Source organism: Desmodus rotundus, chromosome 1 (assembly GCF_022682495.2).
Source record: "Desmodus rotundus isolate HL8 chromosome 1, HLdesRot8A.1, whole genome shotgun sequence".
Classification (NCBI taxonomy): domain Eukaryota; kingdom Metazoa; phylum Chordata; class Mammalia; order Chiroptera; family Phyllostomidae; genus Desmodus; species Desmodus rotundus.
Window position 1 is genome coordinate 100,013,223 of NC_071387.1, and position 24,754 is coordinate 100,037,976.

The 24,754-nt window shown below is 55.5% G+C and overlaps 1 protein-coding gene and 1 pseudogene across 1 annotated transcript in view; one reads left to right on the plus strand and one right to left on the minus strand.

Moving 5' to 3' along the window:
* Positions 1-24,081, plus strand: part of KCTD5 (potassium channel tetramerization domain containing 5) — a 28,632-nt gene extending 4,551 nt beyond the window's left edge. Inside the window, exons 2-6 of the mRNA XM_024553245.3 lie at positions 8,707-8,815; positions 10,916-11,007; positions 12,964-13,059; positions 16,118-16,243; positions 22,726-24,081. Of these exons, the coding sequence (XP_024409013.1) occupies positions 8,707-8,815; positions 10,916-11,007; positions 12,964-13,059; positions 16,118-16,243; positions 22,726-22,755 (453 nt within the window). The 3' untranslated portion in view covers positions 22,756-24,081. The remainder of the gene's footprint in view (positions 1-8,706; positions 8,816-10,915; positions 11,008-12,963; positions 13,060-16,117; positions 16,244-22,725) is intronic.
* On the minus strand, positions 3,762-6,203 carry LOC112298322 (small nuclear ribonucleoprotein F pseudogene; annotated as a pseudogene).
* Positions 24,082-24,754: the final 673 nt, after the last annotated feature.

A 24,754-nucleotide genomic window follows, 5' to 3' on the forward strand; every position in this document is an offset into this window, starting at 1 on the left:
GCCCCGCCCAGTGCTTGGTGCTGGGTTATTGTAGTCAATACTGTTGGCTCTTCGCAGTCTTCATTTTACTTTGGACTTTAGTTTTAGAAAGAGAGTAGCAAGAATACTTCCCCCAAAGCCCCATGATGTGTTTTTTGTTATTGCTTCTCTCTTACACATACCCACTGGCTCACCAGCTCACCCAAACCTCCGGGTGCCTGCTCCATCTTCCTTGCTTCCCCGGCTGCCTCTTCCTGCTCCACTCCCGGCCCCTGGCTGCTCTCAGGACAGGCCCTGGGGGGCCAGCTCCCGCTGTGGGCACTGGAACCTGTGCCCCAGGGAGGGGCACGGCTTCCTGTGCAGCCACGGAGGTTTCTTGCAGGAACTAGGTGCCTTGGACCCAGAGAACACTGCCCCGGAGTGCACATGCCAACGTCATGTGTGTTGGGGTGGGGTTGAGGCATGTGAGTGAGGGACATACCAACTGTCTCCTGGTCCCAGTGGGCTCTCGTTTCCTCAGCTCTGGGCCTCCAGGATCTTGGCCTGCTTTTGCAAGTCAGCTTGGGTGGATGGGGATGGTTCTGGAAGGATGAGCTGGACCAGCCACTCATTGCCAATAGGTAGCCTAAGCCTTTTCAAAACAGGAGCTGGAGGGGCTCTGAGTGCCAGGCAGTCCTCGGGGAGAAGGGGTTGGGGAGCAGAGGAGCCACGGGCCTGCCCTTCAGCCCCAGAGCCAAGGAAGGGTGGACTCTGCACTGATCTGCTAGCAGGGCCGAGCACAGGAAGAGAGCAGAGGCCACCTGGGAGCCAGCAGGGTGGTGGCTGAGGAGACAGCTGGCATGAGGGCTCGGGTATCTCAAGGGAGCAAGGGGACAGATCTGAACCCCTGGTCGGTGTCCTGTCTGCAGTGTCCCAGTGCCCAGGGGGGCTGGAGACTGGCCCTGAGGGGGCCTCACCCCAAGGCTGGCAGAGCAGCACAGAGTGTGTGTGGCCGGGACACTCGGGGTTCGTGCAGCGAGACCTCTGCCCTGGGGCTCATGGTTCTCCCCCGCTCCCACCTCTAGTTGATCTTCCAACGCCAGCAGGTTTATGGCTGACCCCACACTCGCACCACTGACGTAAACAGTGTGGCATCGTCGGGGTTTACGTGCAGACGTTCTGTACTTGAGCTGTCTCTAGGGAGGGAAGTGCCTGAGAAGACGGGGCAGACAGACGTCCCCTTGCCTTGTGACATGAATGTTCGTGACAGCTGTGACCTGGGCAGGTGGCCCTGGAGCTTGCAGGTTCACCACAGCATTCTGCTCACAACTGCCGTCCCTGCTCGGGCGACCTTCTCTAGGTGGGTCTGGTCCCGCCGAAGAAGCGGGGCCCTGTGAACCATGTCCGCTGTGCCGGGTCCTGGTGGGACCCCCTCAGGTGAGTCTGAGGCACGTTTGTTCCAGGAGAACCTCAGGAGCCTCCTGGGTGAGCTGCTGCTGAGCCTCATTTGAGTCTCGTGTGTCATGCTAAATTCTGGGTTTCTGAGCAACAGTACTGCTTCTTAGTCATTTTTTATTTGATCTTTATTGTAGTTTCCCATTACCATTTAGTCCCCTTAGACCCCCCGCCCCCCAGCAATCACCACATTGTGGTCCATGCATCCTCTTTCCTTTTCGCTCCATCCCCCGACCCCCTAACCTCCACCATCCCACAAGCTGTCATCTGCTTTCCATCTGTGAGTCTGTCTCCGTTTGGCTAAGCTGCAGTACTTTGAATGGTGTCCTCTGGGGCTGGGAGGCCAGGCTGGCGGTCAGGGCCCTGATGTCTGAGGGGGTTTGCCGGAGCCCTGACTCATGCATCACCGTCTCTGCCCAGAGCCCTTGCCTTTCCTCTGTTGCCCGAGTTGCTGGAAGGTTTCAGACCTGTGGGTGCACACAGTGTGTCGTGGGGCCGCCTGTAGGGAAAACTGAGTCTGAACCCGCTGGCAAGCGCAGGGGTGCCGCACGGTGCTTGTGTGGGATTGCAGCGCCACTCTGAGCATGTGGTACCTGGGACAAGCCTCTCGGCTCTGGGCCTCCGTGTCCTCAGCTGTCATCGATGCTGTCACTGATGCTGTCTACCGCGTCTTCTCGGTGGAGTATTTGAGAAACTGCAGAATGCAACAGAAGACAGGGCAGAAGTGAGGGTTCTGTGTGCAAATTCAAAATAGGTAATTTCAGAATAAAAGATGAGTGTTTCCAATTAGGTTGATTGCATACATTTGTGTACAGAATAATCCTGTGCTTTTGCATTTAGATTTCCATGGGAGCAGTGTGGCAGAGAGTATGTCTCACATTTAACTCAGGATGCCCAGCCCTCTTAGTGTCACGTGTCCAGTGGCCATCCCTGTTCTGTTGCAAGAGTGGTGGCCGTAGCCATTTCCCAGTGATGGAAAGGAGCCAAGTGCATCTCCCCTGTAATGTAACCTGGGAGGCGGAGTGGGACCTGGCAACAGAATTATTTTGTTTCGAATCTTGCAGGAGAGCCTGATGTTGTCAACCCGTGTCCCTTGCCATTTTCAAGATGACTCAGTTGTGTCAAAGTGGCAGCCCTTAGGGACAGGTGGCCCCCAATTTGTCCACGATGCTTGGCTGGGCAGTGCATTCAACTCTGCCTTTAAGGGCGGGGTTTCCCGCTGGGCATGCAGTGTGGGCGGGAACCATGGTCCAGGTGTCTTACTGGTCCTGAGAGCATCACTGGGCAGGCTCAGAGGAGGGCAGGGTGGGGCTCACTCCTTGGTTCCCAGTCAGGGCTGTCTGCTCCTCCTCCCTCAGTTTTGGGAACCCAGGTCAGGGGTCTCCGGAGTCAGCAGTGACACGGGCTCCGCCGTGCCTTTGCCCACCCCTTCCTCTTGAGAAGTGACTGCAGACAGCGTCCTCCAGGCTGTGGCCAAAGCGTCATCTCTGTGTCCTGGTGGCTGCCCTGCTCAGGCCCAGCAGCCCCGTGGCCCAGGCACGTGAATAAAGGGTTTAACTTCTCCAGGAGACCACCGGCAGGACTGGATTTCCACAAACACACCAGAAAATAGGCAGGACCGCTTCTTTGCTGCCAACAGAACAGGGATGGCCACTGGAGACTTGAAAGTAAGAGGGCTGGGCGTCCCGAGCTAAATGCAGGGTAGAGTCTCTCTGTCAGATTTCCTCAATGCAGTGTAAATGCAAAGGCACGGGAATTTCTATGCACAAACATCGCAGTCAACACCCCTTTGTGTCCCTTGGGGTGCGATTCCGGCATTCATTCAACCCGGCATCAGTAAGCCACCCTCCACTCCCCAGACGGTGGCCTGGAGGGGGCAGTGTGCTGGCTCCCATTGAATGTTCAAGAGCCAAATCCAGCATTTGTCTTTTTCATTAAAAAACATTTTTTAAAATTAATTTTGGAGAGAGGAAAGGAGGGAGAAAGCATTTATCTTCTCGTGCATTTAGGGTTGACATAAAGGCAGCGCTCTACAAGTAGGTCACATGCTAATCCACTGAGCAGCGGGGAAGGCCAGTGGAGGGAAATGATGTGTCCTGAACGCAGTTCTGTGGGGAGTGCGGTCTTAACTGTGGCTCTTCTACCAAAAAGAAAGGAAAGGGAACTGGAAGGGAGAGGGGAGGGAAGGGAAGGGAAGGGGAGTGGAGGGAGGGGAGGGAGAGACCCACACTTACCATTCTATAGTGGAGACTCGCTCGTTGTGTGGATTGGGGGAAGGACAGCGAGAGGGAGGAAGGGATCCAGGAGTCTGGCCGCCCAGCCACCGTTCGTTTGTTTCTTTTAAACAAACTTTTATTGTTCAGAAATAGATGTTTAAAACATTCCCCATAATAGGATGCTATTTCCTCATTTCCCTATCTTCCTCCTCTTCTTCAACACCCCTGATATAAAGGACATTATTAGCCCTCATTAAAACTTCACCCAGGTGTCCAGACAATGCTCCATCTACGTATTCTGTGTTTGCACGCTGCGTGTCCATACAGCATCTACAGCTACCGGGGGGCCTTTGTACTCCCTTCCCCACTTACATCTCACCATTACTGGCTTTCCTGTTAGTCCACTGAGGAAAGGTTTGGGACGGAGGGGCAAAGTCATGGCAGATGAGCAGATGCTGCAGGCTATGCCGCCGACCCAGCCCTCATCCGAGGGAAACACTGGCCTGCACCCCGGGCATGCGCCCCGACTGGGAATCGACCCCGCGTCATTTTGGTTTGCAGGCCGGCGCTCAATCCGGTGAGCCACACCGGCCAGGGCTGGCCACTGTTAAGTCTTGGTCCACTTCCTTGCTGTCTGAGTGTGACCACCTCAAGTGTACGTCATCAGGGTCTCCTTCTGGGGCTGATGCAGATGCGTGGAGTAACTGAGTAACGTTAGTGCAGGCTGCCGACAGCTGTGCCGCAGTCACGCCCAGGAGCTAGTGTAGATGGCACCGGGATGGTCCTCTCTGTGCTGTGCAAGTGTGAGCCTGCCTGCTGACTTCGGGAGTTTTTGTATTTCTGTGTTGTGTATGTTTCCTTATTTCCATGTCAGCAGCACAAGCACGTGAGGTGCCGAGGTGGCCGAGGCCTGGCACGAGTGTCAGTCTCGGTGTGGGTGGCTCGCTGGCAGCGATGTCCCAGGGTGCCTTCCCCGGCCCACCCTTGCCAGCGCTCCCGGACTCTGGAGCACGCTACTCATGCTGGGACACGTGGCTTTCAAAGAGTGCTGCCCATGCGTGTCTACGTGAGAGCCAGTCTGCAGTCCCCTGGGCTGCAGCTGGATGTTAGGGCGTGTGGAGCTGTGGGGTCTTGGTGTAGGCGCCCTGGTGCTTCCTGCAGAGGTCAGAGTCTCCCTTCTGGCAGTTGAGTGATGAGGGCGCAGCTCCCACATGCTGCTGCCTGCTCTGTCCTAACCCTGCCACCTCGGCCCTGCTTCTCAGTGAGGCCATCCAATCACAACAGGTCCACACGATGAAGCTGGCGTGTGCTGACGTGACGCCAGGGGAACTGCTCATCAGTGCAAAGCTGGACAGGCTGGCTTCTCATTGGCAGGGGATGGTGCAGCAGGTCACTCAAGGCCACTTGACATCTCGAATTTCCCCTGTGAACCCACAGCTGCGGGCCCCGGGGAGGTGGGCCTCGAGGCAGGCCTGGGAAGTGGGGTCCGTGGCTTATCCCTCGTGGGAGGGAATGCTGCGGCCCCTGTTGCTGGGACCAGTGTGAAGGCAGCTGCTGGGCTGAGTATCCTCCCTCAGAGCCTGGTGATACCTGGGCAGACCTTCGGCTCACAGTTGTGCCACGTGGGAGACACACAGAATGATGAGGGTCCCTTCTAAAGCCCACTGTGGTTGCGCGTGTCCTCACGGAGGCCAGCCCAGCAGCAGGTGTGCCTGGAGTGACTGGCAGGCCCTGGATGCCCCAGAGTGGTGGCGTGCGTTCCGGAGTGTGGAAGCGTGCCCAGCTCTGGGTGGTCCGGGTTCCACGTGCGTCTGAGCGCCTGGCCCCTGGGCGCCTCTCTCTCTAGAGGTGACCTTGGCCTGAGCTTTCTAAATCAGTGTGTTTAATCTAGTCTCTCAGTGTGGCCTTTGCAAGGTTTACAGGAAAACATTTTTCTGTTAAAAATAGAACAAGGATTCTAGTATAAAATTCACATGGATTTTTAAGGTAAGCCAAAAAAGTCACTGCTTTAAGTACTCAAAGCTACTGAGCCTCAAAGGGACATGCAATGTGACCCTTGAGGTCCTCCCAGTCCCTGCTCTTTTCCGGATAAGCCTCACATTCGAGGCCCAGCCTCAGTGCCGGCTCCTCCTTGCCCCAGTCTGCTGTGTCCACAGTTCTGTTGACTCTCCTGTCTTTCCTCCTTTTTTATCCCACTTTGTCCTCGCAGACTATTAGGCCTCGGTCACCTTTGTGTGTCTCATGCTACTTGGCATACTGTGGGCACTCAGTAAACGTCCTTTTCTTGTTCTGCCAGGTCCCTGCTCCAAGTGCAATGCCCATACTGTGGCTCTTGTGGCCTTGAGTCCAGGGTCTGGCCACACTGAAGCTGGGCCTGAGATCTTGGCACCTCATGACAAGGGAGGCTCCCTGGGGTGTCCTGAGGGTGGAGATGAGCCTCGTCCCCTCTAATCTTTCCTACAGAACCTTCTCCCAGCTGCCTGTGAGGTAGCAGTGAGCTGATAAATAATTCCCGAGCTTGGCGATGTGCAAATGTCATCGTTCGCCTCTTCTCAGCCATGGGGGAGGAGGTGCCCCTGGATTCCTTGTTCCGGCAGCTCTGTCCCTTTATTTCCAGACCCCAGCCCCTTTGTTGGAGATGGTGGTGTTTTCACCAGTAGGGAGACTGCCGAAGCAACATTCTTCCAGAAGTTGGTCTATGGGGTCCTTTAGCCTGGCTTGGAGAACAGTAGAGCTGCATAGGCCCGGGGGGGGGGGGGGGGGGGGGGGCAGTGTGAGACCAGTGCTTCCTTTAATATGGGGGCGGAGCCAGAGGATGAATTTGGAGAGTCTTTGTGGTTGGGACACTGCCCTGGGGGACAGGAAGTTCACAGTGGGGAGAGGGCGCTGGACTGAGTGCCGGGCCTGCAGGAGAGAAGGGCACAGAGGTGCTCTGGGCTGAGCAGGCCTGCACACAGACCAGTGAGGCTCTTGTCCAAGTGCTTTCATGTCCGGAGCCCTAGTTGATGTGATGTAAGAAGAGCAGCTTTGTAAAGGTGGACTTAGTGAAGAAGCCCTTGAAACTCTGAGGTTTTACCACACAAATTCCAGAATTTAACGTTCCCAAGTGAAACATAAGGTCCTGACTTGCTGTGGTCAGGACGCCTCCAGCCTCCTGTGTCTCTGCGCCGTGGGGCCTGTGGGCAGGTCATGTCTAGAAGGGTGAGGTATTTCCACTGGGCCACCTCCCCTGCAGAGATGCCTGATGCTGTTCTGGGGCTGCAGCCAGCCACCTGCTCTTGTATTCTCAGTGGCCCTTGCCTGCTAAGGATCTCTTGTGAGCCCCAAGAGCCACTTTCTGGACAGGGAGGCCACATAGACTCTCAGACTGGTTTACAGAGTCACAGTCTCGGGGTGGAGACCTTAGCACCCTCTACCTTCCTTGGGGCTGCTGGTCCAGGTACCAGGCTCTGCCTTGGGAGGGCAGGGCTCTCAATGGGCTGAATGCGCTGGTGTGGATAGAGAAGATGTTGGCCCCTCATCTAGCCAGTAGCCCCCCTGGAAAGCTGCCTGGGTGGGGCCATACTCATCAACCCAAGTCAGATGTCCAGCCCACACATCTGCAGTATTCTGGCAGCATCGGATCCATTGCCTTGGGTGGATCTCAGTCCCCTGTCATGCCCCCCCCCATACATATGTGACTTGTTTGCCATAGACTCCCCCACATCTGTTACTCTGCACAGCCTCCACGGGGTCCACTCTGGTGGTGTCATTGCATGGGACTGTCCCCACCCTAGTGTCTACCTCCCCTGGCCACGGATGCAACAGCCCGAGATGCTGTGATTGGAACTGACTCTGAAGACCCTCTGTGGGTGGTGAGGGGTCCCTGACTGTCAGAAAGGCCCCCAGTGCTGGGAGTGTAGGAGGAACACCCTCCGATGGTCTGTTCTGTGGACAGCTTGGACGCTGGGACCACCGCCCCGCGAGTGAGGCTCCCTTGGTGGCCAGCAGTCACTGGGCACCTCTAGGGGAAATGAGGTTCTGTTCCATGTGCCACTGCCCTGGACCATCATTCCCGATGCCCCATCCTGCACACTTGCTGAGGGAGGGAACCCAAAGTGAGGACAAGCCCTGGCCACAGAGGCCATGTTTTGGTGTCCTTCAGAATTGGACCTGTCGGTATCACCCTGCTTTTAAGAGCTTTCCGTGAAGGAGAGTCTGTTAGTGACTCTGTGGGACGGTTTCTAAAATACAAAAGAATCAGCTTTTTCTTAGAACTCTTTGGACCTATGAGGAAAGAGGTCCCATACATAATCAGCTTGCATCACAGTGAATAAAGGAAGGTTATCTTGTTACAAAATATAATTTAAACTTGGCTTAGACCTCTTATGGCTGATATGGCTAAGTTGGTGGGAGTGTCATCCCATAACTGAAATGCTGAGGGTTCGATTCCTAGTCAAGGCACATACCTCTGTTGCAGGTTTGATCCCTGGTCAGAGTGTGTACAGGAGGCAACCAATGGATCTTTCTCTCATTGATGTTTCTCTCTCTCGTTCTCTCTCCCTTTCTAAAAAGCAATATAAAAAAAATGTCCTTGGATAAGCATTAAAAAAAAGAAAGAAAGAAAAAAGAAAGCCCTGGCTGATGTCAGCTGGTTGGGCGCCGTCCTGCAAAGTAAAAGTCTGCCGTGTCAATTCCAGGTCATGGGCGGGCCTGGGTTGCAGGTTTGGTTCCCAGTCCAGGCACATGTGAGAGGCAACTGATCAACATTTCTCTTTCACATTGATGTTTCTCTCCCTCTCTTTGTCATTCCCTTCCCCTCTCTCTAAGAATAAATAAATGAAATCTTAAAGCAAATGAACAAACAAAACTTGGCTTAGAACCGAAACGGTGACAGATCAGGGTTGGAGGCTGCAGATGGCAGGAGGCAGAGAGCGCCACTTAGGGATTCCCTAAAGTGCCGTGAGCGTTGATCTGGTTGTGGTTAAAGAGACAGCCCAAATGCCTCTAAACACCTTTCAAATGACCTGGCCTGGAGTTAGCGGTGGGACTGCTGCTTTCTTGTCCAGGATTCACGTTTGTGCTTTGTTCTTTGTAGGATGAAACAGGTGCCTATTTAATCGACAGAGATCCCACTTATTTTGGGCCTGTGCTGAATTACCTGAGACATGGAAAGCTGGTCATTAACAAAGACCTCGCAGAAGAAGGTGAGTTGAGGGCAGCGTCTGGTGAAAGTGCCAGCTGGACCCTTCTGGGCCTGAGCCACCTCATGAAGCAGGCTCTGTGCACTGGAGCCAGGCTGGCATCCAAGTGCCCTGCCCCTTGCAGAGGTTCTAGTGCCCGAGTCCCCTCACTTGCCCTCCAGAAATGTCCCGTGAGGCAATAGATGCTGACTTCAGAGAGGTGAGAGGGCTGATTGGCACAGCCTCTTCCCCTCTCTCCTCCAAGAAACAAAGGCTCACAAGAGCTAGGCTGGCTTATCAGCACTGCTGTAGCAGCAGGGTCTATGGACTTTGGCCCAGGCCCCTGTAACCCCACTCCTGGGCTGTGGGTAGGTCCACTCTTTCAAGTGTCCAGTGAAGCATGAGCGTGGGGGCTTCTCCCTCGGAAGACCACCCATTGTCACAGCCACTTTGACTAAAACAGTCTGAGAGCCATGTGTTAGGGATGTGCTCACTCTGTGAGTCTCTCAGGCGTCCCTCAAGAGTCCCTGGGCCTGCTCTCTTCCAGGGCACTACTGTGCCACCATCTCTGAGTTCTGTCTGCATTCTCAAATGCCGTACTGCATTCTGATTCTGGTCACAAGGGGCAGGGATGCCAGGCACAGCCCTGTGGGTACCAGGTCTGAGGCTGGCATCTACATGCTCTGGCGTGGGCTTGGCTCCAGGCCCTGGGGGGGTCTGGAGAGGCTCCGGACACTGTGACTCAGAGTGGGCTCTGGCTCCTCTGCTCTGCTTTCGCCTGGAATGACCGCCAGGACTGAACGTGTCCTTCAGCTTTCATCCTGTCTTCCTCCACGTCTTTTTCGGATCTCACTCACACACTTGTTTGGTTTGGGACACTGTTTGTGTTGTGTGTGGGCATCTGTACAGTTCAAAGCTGAACTTCACAGCCTCTTCCCAATGTGAAGCACTTAGGAAGGGGTACTCGACGAGACCAAGCCCTGCCACTCACTTGCCCTAGCCTGCCGCCCTTCCAACGGCCTCAGACACAGTGTTGTCAGGAGAAACGCCCATGTGAACACCATTTCCTGGTTCTGCTCTTCAGACTCTAGTGCGTGGAGGGCAGGGGAAAGAAAGGTGTGCCTTTTAGGCCCAAGCATTTGTCTTAAAGCTTCTGGTGCACATTTGCAATGCCCCTCAGTCCCCATTCATGGATCTGAAGGGAGGGGTTGACAGTGGCCTCAGGTCATCCTGAGAAGTGACAAATCTAGATGGGGCCTGTCTTCTGGCAGCCCTGAAGAAAGGCATCCTGCCTGGCAGGTTGCTGCCCGCCCCCGCCTTCACCCTCTATTGCCTCACCTGCTGACCTTGTTAGGAGGCAGCTTGAGCGGGTCCAGCAACTGGAGTTCATGGCTCTGAGATTCTGGTGCTGCCAGTGGAGGAACTGCACCGTGCAGAGTGAGGTTGGGCCAGGATGACCAGGCATGGCAGCCGAGACACACTCTGAACCTTCTGGAATACCCATGAGGAATCCCTGAACCCGAGCCCCTCCAATTTGTTATTGATTTCAAGTCCCTACATAAGGTGCATTACAAATGGCCATCTTTGGGAAGAATGGAGTTCCTAAACTGGCCAGAGTCCTAGGCCGAGGAGCTACCCCCTCAACCAGCCAGTCTAATGTTTGAATAGGGAAACTGAGGTGTCAGGTGACTGAGAGACCTGCACAAGGCTGCCGGGCCAGGCCCGAGCCTTTTGTGGAGAGGAGGGAAGAGTTGGCCAGCCCAGAGCAGACAGATGCGGCTGTGGAGGGAAAACGCTGTGTTCATCCCATATGCCCAGCGTGGAGCTCACAGTCCACACTTGGGGACCTGCGTGTAAGCCAGCTGTTCTGCATGTGAGTTCTGCACCCAGCAGGTCACTTGGGGGGCGTTCATGCAGGAGCATGTCTGGTAAACATGCTGTCTGCCCCGGTTCTGGGGAGCCACACCAAGAGCCAGCAGTGTCTGCGTGGAGACTCTTGGGGTGTTAGGATGGGCTGAAGAGTCGTTAGTGGTCCAGGCACAGGCCACAGGTTTACAGCGGGGCTGAAATGAAATGTTTATTCTTTGATTCAGTGACAATTATAGTTATCTTTCTCTATTCCAGGAGTGTTGGAGGAAGCGGAATTTTATAATATCACCTCTCTAATAAAACTTGTAAAGGACAAAATTAGAGAACGAGACAGCAAAACATCACAGGTGAGACCATTGACTAGAAGCTTTTGAGGCCTGGCGCATATGCGTGACTCCTCCCCCCTCCCCTCCTCACTGTCCAAGGGCAGCTGGTCAGCCTCCTCGTGAGGCTTTGGGATCTGGTTGTCCTATCTTGGTGACCACCTTCCTCTGTAATCGTCCTAGCGTCTCATGGCACCGTGGCAGGCATGAAGGCCGAATTCAACTAGCCCTGTCCAGCCTACCTTCAGGACGTCCCACTCCAGTGGGAAAGGACAGACAGCTGCCGGGGTAGAAAGTCAAGTCCAGTGAGGGTGAGGAGCTGCAGGGAACAGGAAACCCCTGGGGGAGTGAGCGTGGGCAGTCAGGGCACGGAAGTACAAAGGGCCTGCGGGCTGTGTGCTTGCCCATTCAGAGGGCCTGTTTGTGGGGTGGGTGAGAAACGGGGAGAGCTGGTTTTGAGCGGGGGGCAGGTGGCAGGTGCAAGGGTCCTATAGACCTATGTCGGTGCAATGAGGACTCAGCTTTACTGGGAAAGAAGGGCTTATTTGGTTCTCTTTGTGCTGCTTGTGTGCCTGGTGGTGCCCAGTGCTGTTTGAAGTGGCCTGAGTCCGGCACCTCCGTGAAGGGAGGCACCAAGGAATCTAAGGATTAGTCTTCGTTGATGGGCCAGCTCTACACTGAGAACACGGCAGTGAGCCCGTGTCCAGTGAGTTCAGCTCCTCAGGGAGGATGCTGTGAAGTGGACCGTCACTCAGAGCTGCCGTTAGTGTCTGGAGATTCTTGGTCCACTTAAAACCCTTTTTGCACTCCTCCCCCCACTCCCAGGGGGTGCCGGCAAACCCTGAGCCAGAGCTCTTGACCTCTGTGAAGAGGCTCACTGACAGCCTGGCCTCTCAGAGTGGCTGCTTGGGGACCGGGCCTGAGAAGGGGCCCCTTGCAGTGACAGCCTAGGAGGCTGGGACCACTACCCTGACGGCCCCCAGCCCTCCTGCGGGAGCCAGTTGGGCGCAGGCATGTCCATGAGCTCGCTGATCCTCTCCAGACAGTTTGCCTCTCCCTTCCAGCAGCCCCACTTAATGAGTCGTGCGACCCGGGCTGGCACAGCCTGTGTCCTCACTCTTCCCTTGCGTGGTGGCATAGTGGAGGTAGAAGAGACCTTTGTCACAGGGCCATTGTGAGGACTAGAGGGCTCAGGCCAAGTAGTACCCCAGTGTCACTCACAGTCTCACAAATGAAAGCAGTTTCCAGCTGTGACCCTTGTCATTTGAGTGTCACTGGTGAGTCACTGCCTTAACGTCAGAGAACAGCCTGTTGCTCCGGCAGCCCCTTTACTGTGGTTACACATGTGTTAGGTGTGGTGGCCGCCTTGTCCTGTTGCAGTAGCAGCTCCATGCGGCAGGCCTCCCCAAGGGCTCCTGGCACCAGACACCATGCCTGGAATGGAGCTCAGGGAAGGTTGGGTGGGGGCTGGGTCAAAAGACACATCAATTTTTTGGAAGCCAGGTCAGTCCAAGGGAGGGTCCATGTCTGAAAGCTTTGCTGGGAGCAGGGCCGGGTTGGTCCTGCATTGCTCTTAGGCCTCCCTGTCAGTCCTTCCCCAGCTGCTGGATTCAGGGACTTGGTGTGGCTCCCCGGTGGAACAGGTCCCTCGTGGGCATCCTCGTGTTCACAGCTAGACACAGGTGCTCTTGGCATTTCAGGAACATGACTCACTTTACTTTGGAATTTAGAAATAGAAATGTATTTGGAGCGGACGAGGAAGCAGAACACAGCAGCTGTTCGAGCCTGTTTGTTTTGTTTCGGTGTATGTGTTCGGGGCTGCTTTAGGCATCCTGGCCTGAGCCTAAGAAGTGGAAGGACACGTCAGCCTTACCAGGTTTCCTGTTGGGCTGTCCCAAGAATTGGCAGCTTGAGCAAGGTTGCTGGACGAGGGCGGGAGCAGCGTGGGGCCCGTCTCACCTGTGCCCCTTGTTCTTGCAGGTGCCGGTGAAGCACGTGTACCGCGTGCTTCAGTGTCAGGAGGAAGAGCTCACACAGATGGTGTCCACCATGTCCGATGGCTGGAAATTTGAGCAGGTGAAGGCCCCTCTGCCACTCCCTTGCAGGCTGGGTTGATGTGAGCCTGTTAGTTACAATGGTCCCATCTGGGTCCTTAGGGCTGCTGGCCCCAGGGACCAGTATGCAATGAGGCATCGGGCACCTGTGGCTTCTGAAAACATGGTTTACTGGCACCTCTCACAAACAGCCTGTTGCTGTGGTGTTTGGGTGCGGAGGGTGGGGCTGTTCTTAGAGCACCTCCCCTCCTCCTACTTCCTCTCTATTAATTCTGCAGTTACTCTTGCTCTGGCCCATTCTTTTGGGGGGACTGTTCTCTGAGCTTCTGTCTGGCATCTAGTATGTGTGTGGTTGACACCCCAACCACATCCTGGCCAGGCCCTGCTTCTCTGTCCCACCTCATGTCTGCCTGGCCCCTCCTGTGCTGGCTGAGCAGATGGACCTCTGGCTCTTTCTGTGCTGGAATGGTGCATCCATCCTTCCTGGTGGGCTGCTCGGTAGCCTCCAGCCCCTTTCTTGTCCTTGACTAGAAGGATGTTGTGATGCATGTCTACTTTCCTCCACTCTGCTCTTGCCACAGGCTGGGACTGGTGGACAGCGTGTGAGTCCTCTTCCCTTCCCGTCCTCCCTCCCTGCAGCTCTGTATACTGCTCTCGTCCTGCAGCCGCACTTGGTACCTGTGGCCTTGGAACACGTCAGGGGTGTTCTCTGGGTGGCCCGCACTCTCCTTCTAGTTTGTAGTTGCTATTCCACTGTTTCAGGCAGAGACTCTGAGGTTTGGGCTTGTGACCCTGTTTGGCCCCCAGCCCAGCTACTAGTTGTGAAGGGTAGATACTGCGGCTGTGACCCCAGCCCCAGGAGTGCCTGCTCTGCTCAGCAGGCCCCCTCTGGGAGTTTCCTCTGTTGCTAGCTTCCATCGAGGGCAGGTTCTGTCCACAGTGAGTGGTGCTCCCCAGAGAGAGTGTGGGAAATTACACGGTCGCCCCAGCATCCCTCCTAATAAAGTCGACCCCTATTCCTTGGGTCTTTTGAAATAATGGATTGCATTGTAGAGCACTTGGAGCCCCTTGCACTGGCACCAAACACAAGTGCAGTTAGCATTTGTGTCCCTCCCTCCGCCCTGGGAGCAGCCACCAGGGCTGCTCTGTGTGTCCCTGTTCTGATGGCATTGCAGCTTGTCCTGCCCTGCCCTTGCCCTGGGGAGCTCAGGCAGGGGCCTGTGGTCGGCGTGTGCTTCTCGTGCTCTGACCTCATTAGAGTCCCTCCGGAGACTCATGAAGGAACAGCAGTCTCCTGCCGGCCCTCATGTTGTCCCTTGGTATGCTGCCTGGACAAGGGCTGGAGAGGTGGGAGCTGCAGTCACCAGTTCAGGGTCTGTGAACTAGGTCACCCTCAAGTGGAGCTAAGCTCCTCTCTGGTTCATGCCGGTGGAGGGGGGCGGGGGAGAGCACCTCCTGCCTTTTGCATGGGCATCTTCCTTCACACGACCAGTGTCAGGACTTTGTCCTTACTTAGTTCTTCTGAGTGGATCCTCAATCCATTGGAAAGAGCTTGGTCCTCTCTTCTCCCCAAGTCTTACACCCTTTGCCTGGTTTTTCCCTGGGGAACATTGTTCATGCCAGCAAAAGCCCAGAACCAGAGTCATGTTTTGTTTAAAGAGAAATGCTTTACCCTCAGAAGGATGGACCTACTACAGGGGACATGGAGTCAAAGCCCAGGCCCAGCAAAGTGGCGGGACTGAACCCAGGGTCACCCAGCGGTCAGTGACAAGGGCAGAACGAGGTTCTAAGTGAGGTTGGGAAAAGGCTTGCACGCCCCGTGAGAACATGTCTCTGGGCAGACCCAGTTATAAGTGAGTGCATCCCCACTGCCCTGTCTGTGTCCAGGGCCAGGCACCATTGTGGTCCAAAGGTGGCAGGGCCCATTGCCTGAGGGGCGACTGTGAAGCTAGAACAGACTTGCAGAAGCACAGGGAGAACGTGTCTGCCCCTTTTTGTGTGGGCCCTTGTGCTTTCTCCGCCTCTGGCCATGCTGGCCTCACCACTCCAAACGTCCCTCACCTGGCTGCGCCCACCACCTCCACCGCACCCTTCCCACATCCTTGTACCGAGAGCTGCCTCCTGCCTCTGGCCTCTCATGAGCAGAGATTCATACTTAGGGTAGCCAGAGACTGAGGGGCCTTCCAGGTGTTTGTTGGCTTGATTATTATGCCATTGGTGGTCTTACCACAATGGTAGTGGTTTTCTTCTGATTAACTGTGCATTTAAAAGTACAAAAGCTCTTGGTGGCCCCGGGGTAGGCGGGGCAGGCAGGGCAGGCAGGCCGGCCCTCCACCCCGCGTGGTTGTGGTACTGACTGGGACACCCAGGGAGATGGCTCACACCGACTGAGACCGAGGCGTAGGGAAGCCACAGCTTCCCAGCATCCACCTTTGAGATTCAGGCAGCTCTACCCTGCGTGGCCGTCCTCTGCCAGCCTTCCCTTCCACCACCACAGTATAGTCCTTCTCGGTCAATAGCCCCAGGGGAGGAAGGGTTCATCCTGGCTTCTCCTGGGAAGGCCTGATGGCTGCGGTGAGAAGCAGAATGTTTGGGAGCTTGTCCTCCTGTGTGTGTGTGTGCACTCACACGTGTGTGCTCTGGGCCTGTGTGAAGGGAGCAGCTGGCGTGCTAGCTGTCCCAGTTTTGCCGCCTGCCCGAGCAGACCAGCTCTGAGCACAATGCCCCCACCCTGCTATCCTCTGCACCCTGCTTGGCATCGTGCTCCCTTCCCCTTCCCCAGAGAACTGAAAGGAGCAGACTGCCCTGCAGAGGAGGCCTGTCTCGCATGAGGTGTGCGTGTGCGGTGGTGTTGCAGGTGTGGGTGTATATGGGCCCCAGTGTGGATGTGTCGGGACTTTATTTTCCCTAAGTTCACTAGAAACCTCCTGGCTGAAGCCTGTCCCTTAATCTTTCCGAGTGTTGGCTGTCTTTGCCATGGATTTTCACAGGTTGGAGCTTCCTTCGTTGGGGGTGGCCTAGTCCTGAGCCGGGTGTGTACGTGGCTCTGCCCACATCATACCTGCCTTCTCTCCTCCCAGCTGGTCAGCATTGGCTCTTCCTACAACTATGGTAGTGAAGACCAGGCCGAGTTCCTCTGCGTGGTTTCCAAGGAGCTACACAACTCCCCATACGGTACGACCAGCGAGCCCAGCGAGAAAGCCAAGGTGAGTGACTCTGGGCCAGTGGGCAGGCAGCAGCCATGGGTACTCCGGCCTCCTGCCAGTAGAGGGGGTTTGTGAGGATGGGGGACGCCCTTTGTAGGGTTGGATTTTCCTCACAGCTTTACCGTTTCTTGCTGTTCTCATCATACTCCCAGCTGTGCAGGCCCCCTGGTGGCTCTCTTACCTGTGCTTCTTGTTCATCATCACATAGTTCTTGCATGCGTGTCAGAAGCAGAGTCCTGTATCGAAGGACATGTATTGTCCTGCAGGATGTGGGGGGTGGATCAAGCGGTCTTTGGATACAGCGTCCCCAATGGGGCGAGCCCTTGTGGCTTCTGTAGCCTACATCCTCTGCAACTCCCTCTTCTAAGGGGCAGAATTGCTCCTGGAAGTGTTGTGGCTGTGCTTTTAAGTGATGCCAGCACTGTGGGCTGCTTTCCTGGGGCTTTGGGACTAGGATGCTGCTGGGAGGGGCCCCTGAGTGGCACCTGCCTTGACCACACCCACCACTAATTGGGAGTTGAGTTTGGTTTGTGCAAGGAATGGATCCTGCAGGTTCTGCTATTTTAGAGTCCACGGAGTGTGTCCTTGGTCTGGTACGGGCCAGTCCTTCTGTAAACTGGCCTCACTCCTGGGTGCTGGCTCTTCCCTCTCGTGGGGAGGGCAGTATAGCCAGGGCAGAAGTGGAAGTGCCATGTCATTTGCTTTCAGGCGAGCCTGTGGCAGGGAGCAGTGGCTGGCCTTGCCCAGTGGTGAAAGATTCTAGTGGCATCTCCTCTGAGTGTATTTTTGAGGTCAGGGATTCCAGGACAAGCAGAACCTAGCACTGGCCTGGGCTGGTTCTGCCTGGCAGGACTTCCAGGACTTCGAAGCAGATGGTGGCCGGACAGCCCTGCAACCAGCCCTGAGCAGGACTCGGGGGTCTGAGTGGCTTTAGCAGAACCCAGGACAGGATAGTGTGAGGACTGGTGCAGGTGCCTATAGGGCTGGGCTGCAGGCAGGCATGTGGGGCATGAAGGAGTCCCAGGGCCAGCCCTGGGGTCGTGCCTCCTGCAGAATCTGGGGTGGAAGGTAACCCCATCTCCCTGCGATCCCCCAGCCTCATGAGGCGGCACATCGCTCTCTAAGCAATTGCAGGGATCTTTTGTAAGCTTTTTATTTTTAGAAGCTTTTATTTCTGAACTTAAAAATTTGTCATAGCCAAGCTCACCGGGGCAGCTGCCCTAGCTCATTTCCCTCAGGTGGCCTTTCGCTGCAGAAAAAAATGTGTCTGTGCTATGAGGGAACTCCAAGTGTTACCCTAAAGCCATTTGCCATTGAATACAGCCCTATTTCTCTCCCTAAAATACCTGGCTCTGAAGTGTGGTGGCCACAGTGACTCCTAAGCAAGGGCAGTGGCAGGAGCTCCCTAGGATGAGTGTGGTCGGGTCCTCTGGAAAGCTGGGAAAACCATGGGGTCGGGCTGAGGATGGTGCTTTGGAGACCCCGTGTGCAGCTTGGTTGTAGCAGTGCCACACGTTCTGAGGGCAGTAAGTGTCACTGCTGCGGATCTGCTCACCAGCGATAGCCTGCAGCCCCTGGGTCAGCCTCCCTTCTCAAGGTGGAAGTCACTGGAGTGAGCAGGTGGGGGTGGGGCAGCTCAGCAGGGGGAATGGTCCACACAAGAGCAGCTGAGTCCACCACTGGTTACCAGTTCAGGGACCTCCCAAAGTACTCTTTGATTCCGTGGTTTGCTGGAAGGACTCACAGAACTCACCACTCTTAATGCTCATGGTTACAGTTCATTACAGGAAGAACAGAGCGAGGATTCACACGCACCCGGGGAGAGTGCATGGGAGCCATGCCAGACTCGGAGCTTTTTTGTGTGTGCTCCTCATGGAGTCAGGATGCGGGGCTACAGGAGCAGACCGTTGCCCACTAGGATGCTCCCTTAGCCTCTGAGTCCAGAGATTTTACTGGGCTTGGTCACACAGACATGACTGACCGATGATTGATCACCCAGGTACCTGATGGTGGTCGCTAGCCCCCTGGCCAACTGATCGTGCCGCCTACGCCCCATGTTGTCAGACCATCCAGTGTGGCCTGGAGGGCATGATCTCCCAGGGGCTGGGGCAAAAGCCAGACCTCAGTTTGGGGAAGGTTAAGTTCTTCACTATGAAGCGGGAAGAAAAACTGGCACTTCGGGAGTGCCAGGGCCTGGGGACAATGGGGCAAGGGAGATGCCTGAGCCCTGCGTTCCTCCGTGGTGTGATCTGGGAGTGTGCTTTTGGGGCCCAGGCCCCCAAGATGAGGCTGTTCTGTGCTTCGCTGCGAAGTACAGCAGGAGTTCCTGGCTCTGAGCGCCCATGGTCCCTGAAGTCTCTCTGGGCCGCCTTCCCTCTGCGGCCTCCCTGCCTCGCCCTGCACTGATGGTGTCCTCTCTTCTTCTCTTCCCGTGCTGCATGGTGTGTGCTGAACCAGAGTGAGGAGGAGGAGACGGGTCATGATGGGAATGACTCAGATTAAGTGTAAATGTCCTGGTGAGCTCTGCTGCCCCTACAATGGACCCCATACCTTAGTCTCCTTGACCCAGCCCCTCCTCCGCTGTCTCTGTCCCATGCGTGTAGTTGATAGAACTTTCCACACTAGATGCCAGCTGTGTAGATCTGCAGTAGAGCCGGCTTGTCTGGAAGTGAGGCTGTCTGTCTGTCCCCTGTAGGAAGCCTGTCTGGGTGGGCTCGGGACCTTGGCTGGGTTGCCTGAGAAGCCTGTGTGTCAGGCTTTCCTGCCGTGGATGTCAGTGGGCAAGGACAGGGGCTTGTACTTCCTGGGGGCTGGGCCACCCCCAGCCTGCCAGCCTTCCTATCCTGTTGCTGACCCACGGGCTCAGGTCTGAAGAGTTGGGGCTGCGCTGCAGAGGGTGGATGCCGGCCCCACAGTGCCCCTGCTCCCCAGGGCCTCGGGCGAGGGATGCTGGTGGGGAGTCCGTGTGGATCCCCCTTCTGCTAGCCTCCTTAGCCCCCAGGTGTTCCTCACTCCCCTGTCACCTCCTAGTCTCGTCTCATTGCCTGAGCTGATTCCAGGACTCGACTGCTGTTTCCCCTCGCAGGAACCACCTCACCTACTCCCTGTCTTGCATACAGAAAGTTAAGGTCCAGAGAGTGCAGGGCTCAGTTTGGTGAGCCAGGCATCATTCTGGGGCCCCCTGCTCCCACCAGGGCCCCCCTCATGGGCTGAGCCTTGCAAGCTGGGACCCTCAGCCTCAGCCCTGGGAAGAGCTCAGAAAGGCACAAGGCACTGAAAAGCCAACCTCCAGCCGTGAGAAGTGCAGACTGGTGGCTTTTTTTACACTTTAAGTGGTTGGGATTGGGGGAGGGGGGGTCACTATATAAGTACATAACATCCTCAGTTTTACCCTTTGACCCGCAAACCCTAAAATACGCATTTACTATTTCACCCTTTAAGAAGATGTTTACTAAGCACGGGTCTGGACCAGCTGTCAGAGCCCAGGGACAGGCAGCATGATCTGTCCTTTTAAACTCTCTAGTGGCCACATTAAATGAGCAGGAATGTGGAATTTATGCTAATAATCTTTCTTAATCCACTACATACAAAAGTATTGTCATTCCAACTTGAAAAATAATTGAGACACTTGGCATTTCTTCACAGTGTCTGTGATCAGGCGTGTATTCGCATCTGCGGTCCTTCTCGGTTGGGTTGGCCACGTCTTAGTCAGCTCAGCAGCATGTGGGCAGCAGGCCCTTGACTTTGGCATGCCCCGATGGTGACCAGTGCTAGGAACTGTGATAGGAACCAGCTGGGCATTAGGGAAGCCTCCGTGAGCTTGGAGGAGCTGTACCTGCTGGTTGGCTGCGGGGTGCTGGCACTGGGCCAGCATCTGAGAGGGACAAGGGGGCTTCTTTCAGCCCCCTTTCCAGTTACTGGTTTTGTATCTGCTGGCCAGAGCTGCTGTGGTGGCCCTCACTCAGGTCTGGGCTGCAGGAGGGGAGTGTGGGCTGATCACAGGGCAGCCCTGGAGCTGCCCTGGCCTCCAGATCTGCCTCGGTCTGCCGGCAGGGGTGCTGCTCGTGGGTGCAGCCTGCCCTGGGCCCTGAAGGAGGTGGCCCAGGTGAGAGCTCTGTCCAAGGACAGATGGGACTGTGACTGTCACAGGTCCTGCGAGGCATCTTCTGTTCACATTAAGAGATACTGTGTTTTTCAGTCTATAAGACTCACCCCCCCAAATTTGGGAGGAAATGGGGGTGCGTCTTACAGTCCAAATGTAGCTTACCTGGCTTGCTGGGGGGTGGGAGGGGGTAGGGCGGTGGAGGGTTTTTTTCCTATTTTCCTCCTCTAAAACCTAAGTGCATCTTATGGTCCAGTGCATTTTATAGTCCAAAAAATACAGTAGTAGTTGGGATTCTGCTCTGGCAAGGTGGCCTCTCCCGTGTTGCTGTCTTGTTCCCACGCCATGTTCTGGTCGTGTGGACTTTATTGTTTTCGCCACTTAGTCCTGCGAACTCAGGAACTCTTTTGCTGGGCTCCCACAAAATGAAGGCAGCTCTGTGCTTCATGGGCCCCCACTTGCCCTAGCTTTCCTTGTAAACACTAAAGATGAGGGGCCAGCAGACCCCCCTGGGACTGGGACTCGCACCTTGTGGGCAGAAGAGAACTGCAGGGGCTGACAGGGCCTCCTGGGCTTTCCCAGCGAGCTGGCAAATCCTACTGAATCTGGGGCCTTGCCCTTGTCTGGCCTGAGGAGGGGTGTGCAGTCTGGGGCTCTGCTCCCCCGACACAGTGGAAGGGGGTGCCTTGCAGGGACTGTAGCCTGGGCCGTCTGAGCAGTCCCAGAGCTCTCAGAGACTCAGGGGCACAGGGCTGTGGACCAAGAGGCATGTAGGTGTGTCAGGGGCAGCTGGAACAACTCCCAAGAACTTGTGCCTTCTCTTGAGTCACTTGGATGAACCCTAGGTGACTGTGATGGATGGCCACCGTGTGTGGGCGGCTGCCCTGGCTGGTGAGTTGGGGGCCAGCAGGACACTTGCTGTGAGCTCGAGATCATCAGCGGCTGCCTGCAGGGCCTTGCTAGGAGGCAGTGAACCTCTCTGGCCAGAGCATCAGTGTGGATCTGGGCCTGGCATGAGCAGGGCTGGCTTCCCTCCAAGGCATATCCCTGTGTTGCGCCTGGGCACAGCGTGTTCTCGAAGCCATATTTCTCTCAGCTCTGAAATTCAAGTGCAGAAAGCCCCAGGGCAGCTCACTCTCTTACACTGCTGATGGGATCCCAGGGAGGGTAATCTTACAGTGTTGGCCTTGGCTAGGGTGGGCCAGGTTGGGACTTGTGGCCTGTCTGCCCGGGTTATCTGATGCTTAGTATCGAAACAGCATTATTTGCCAGTTCTGAAACCCCCCCGCTGGAGACACAGGGTCCCACTGCCTCCACCTGGCCTGTGTGGGGTTTGACTCTGGACGGCCAGTGCACACGCCGTCCCCAGGTGACTCCAGGCCTTTAGGGGCTCCCCAGTCCAATTTGGAGGTGGATGGAATGCACAGATGATTCCAGTGGTGAGAGAAGGGCTGGGGTTGGGTGGAAGGCTGCTCTTGCCGAGATGCCAAGGAAGAGTGGGAGGGAGAGGGGCAGCAGGCTTTTCTGGGCGGGCAGTGGGGTCAGGTATGTGTTCCAGAGAGTCCTGTCTGACTGCAGCAAGGAGGGAGCTGGTACTTTTGAAGTGGGCAGTCCAGCCATAGGGAGGCCAAGCACTGTGCAGCGAGACCCGAGCTCAGGCAGGCAGCATGCAGCAAGTTGGTGGGTGTGTGTGTAGGGTGATGGGTAGTCCTGAGCACCTAGGATTCTGGGTATCATGATTCTGGGTTGCGGGGTGGAGGAGACATGATTTGCAATGGGGCATGAAAGAAGGAAGAGTGGCAGATTGAGGTGGGGACCTCTAGAATCTTGGGGGCCCCAGTTGTACTTACGTGTCTGTGGCCTAGGATCAAACTAGGCTGGAGAAGGACTTGGGAATCAGTTCCTGTCAGGTGGGCAGTTAACGCCCCTGGCTGGGCTCTGTCACCCTTCAGAGGGGAGCAGAAGGTACCATTGAGGGGGATGCTGCTAGCAGTCCCTGGGGCCTGATAAGGAGCTGTACCCCATCTGGCTATGCCTGTGTGTCTCAGGACTCGTGGAGGAAGCCCGGGGAGGCACCCAGTGGAGGTGGGGGGGCGTGCCTTTCTGATGTCAGGTTGGATGGAGAATGTGGAGAGTTGGGAGGGCCAGCCCCTTGTGTAAACCAGGAGATATGGGAGGCAGCGCTCCATGGCGAGGGTCAGCTGGGCTGCTCCCCAGCCTGTTCGCAGACCCTAGCTGTGGTGCTGGCTTCCTCAGGCCCCTCTGCTGAGCCGTCCGTGGGGTCCGCTCCCTGGAGCAGGGCCCTTGGCTCCAGGGCTGCATAGCTCCTGCTTCCCTGTGCAATACCCGAGTTCTCATTCTCTGCATTTGACATTTTCAGATTTTGCAAGAACGAGGTTCAAGGATGTGAGGAACACAGTGTTGACAGCTGAAGACACATTTTACTTTTTCCAAGATGCAGCGAACTGCCATGTTGAGGAAGCTTGGCCGTGAGAAGAAACCTGCTTTTAACAATTTCTATAGAGATCTGGGTGTGAATCCTTTTTTGCCTCTGAGGTGGGTGGTGAGAGATGTGACCAGCTGTCCAAGGCCAGGCATCCCCCACTAGGAGGAAGTGTGCTGGCCAGGAGGGCATTCCTATGGGGGCCTTCGCTGGTTTTTCCAAGTGCCACACAGGCCTGAGGCAGGATGCTCCTGACTGACCCCTTTAATCACCGGAGACCATTTAAAGGATAGCGTTCTTGGTGCTACATAAACTGTCTGTAATGGGCCCAGGGCCTTGCTGGTAGGAAGCAGACGCAGCGTGGTGGCCCTGGGCTCCGGGCGGCTGCTGGTCACCCGCACCGCACCAAGCCCTGGTTCCGGTCAGAGTCGTGCCCTGGCATGGCTGGTTTGAGGTTTCTCCCAGCCTTGCACAGTTTTTGACAGAGCGGCCTCCATGTGTTCACTACTTCCTGGGCCCCTACCCTAAGGCTGGGCCTTCTCCAGAGCCTCGCGCCCCTGGCCTGGCCTGGCCTGGCCTGGCTGGAACAGTCAAGGCTTGTCCACTTGTATTTTCCAGACGAGAGACTTTTGCATCTCTTATTTCCCGGTGTGGATAGACTTTCCCAATGTTTTTACTTTCTAGAAATGCCTAAAAGTGTTGCTGCGTTTTGGATTGATCTGTTAAGTCACGTAAAGGGAGGTGGCAGTTGTGTCTCGTTCCTCCCACCCAGGCTCATAAGGAGCCTGGCGCTCATCAGCGCGTCTGTCCCGTCTGGGCTGATTGGGGGATTGGCCTTTCCGTCCGGCTGCTGGAGCCGAAACTCCAGGTCACGTTGAAAACTGGATGTTTACAGCGCATCACAAATATTTCTCTTTCTTGTCGGCTCGTTCATTTTCTTTGTATAACTATGCAGTTCCCTCTGACATTTCCGGGATATTTGAGACTTCACATGTGGGCTCCACCCACCTGACATGACGTTGGAGCTACTAGGGCTCCTCTGAAACCCACTGTCCACGTGCTTTGAGAACAGACCTTTCCGAGCTGGCTGTGGGGACTGCCAGATCCTGGGGGACCGGGCTCGGACAAGCAACTCTGTTTCCTGACCTTGGGCCTCCCAGGGGAGCTGCGCACACTGGCACCGGGGCTGCTGACACGTCGGAACAGGCTCTGGCACGTCCAGTTTCAAATGCTTCCGGAGGCATCTCACCTGTGCCCTCTTCTCCTTTGCCAATAAATAACCTGATTAACCAAGTTCTTCAGCACCTAGGACTTACCTACTCCTTTTTGTAAGGTCTGTTGTATGTTGTTCAACGTTTGGCTTCAACCATTTATAGCAATCTTTCTATAGGGCGTATTTAGCACTTGGTGACCCGTCCTCCTCACGGAGCCTTGGGTGGAGGGCAGCCTTTGCTGGCCTCCAGGTGCTCCTGTGAGGTGCTGCTGGTTGCTTATTGTCATTTAATTTGTGACCTTGACATTTTAGATAGGCTTTTTTTTTTTTAATTTAAAGATATTAAGACTTAATTCACTAAAATTTATTCTAAGGGGATATTTATACTTTTATACTTTTTTAGGTATCCGTATTTTATCAGCTTACAGTTTAATGCCTAAGTTTCCCCTGAAAATAGCAAATAAAATTGTGTATTTATGAATGAGCAGAGCAACTATTAGTGTCTTAAAACGCGTGGAAAAGCTCTTGGTGACACTGGGCAGAATCAGTGGCCAGGGTGGAACTGGCCGCCCGCCTGTCTGTCACTGTTGAGCCTGGAGGCTGGCTGGGGGTTAGCGCTGCACACACCCAGGGACAAGGAGATCATCTCTGAGTGACTTTTTGTAAAGTACCGATGCCTCCTCAAGTTAAGCGTGTCCACCTATTTTGTCTCTTACTCTGGCCAGAAGCATCTACTTCAAGCTCCTTCATGTC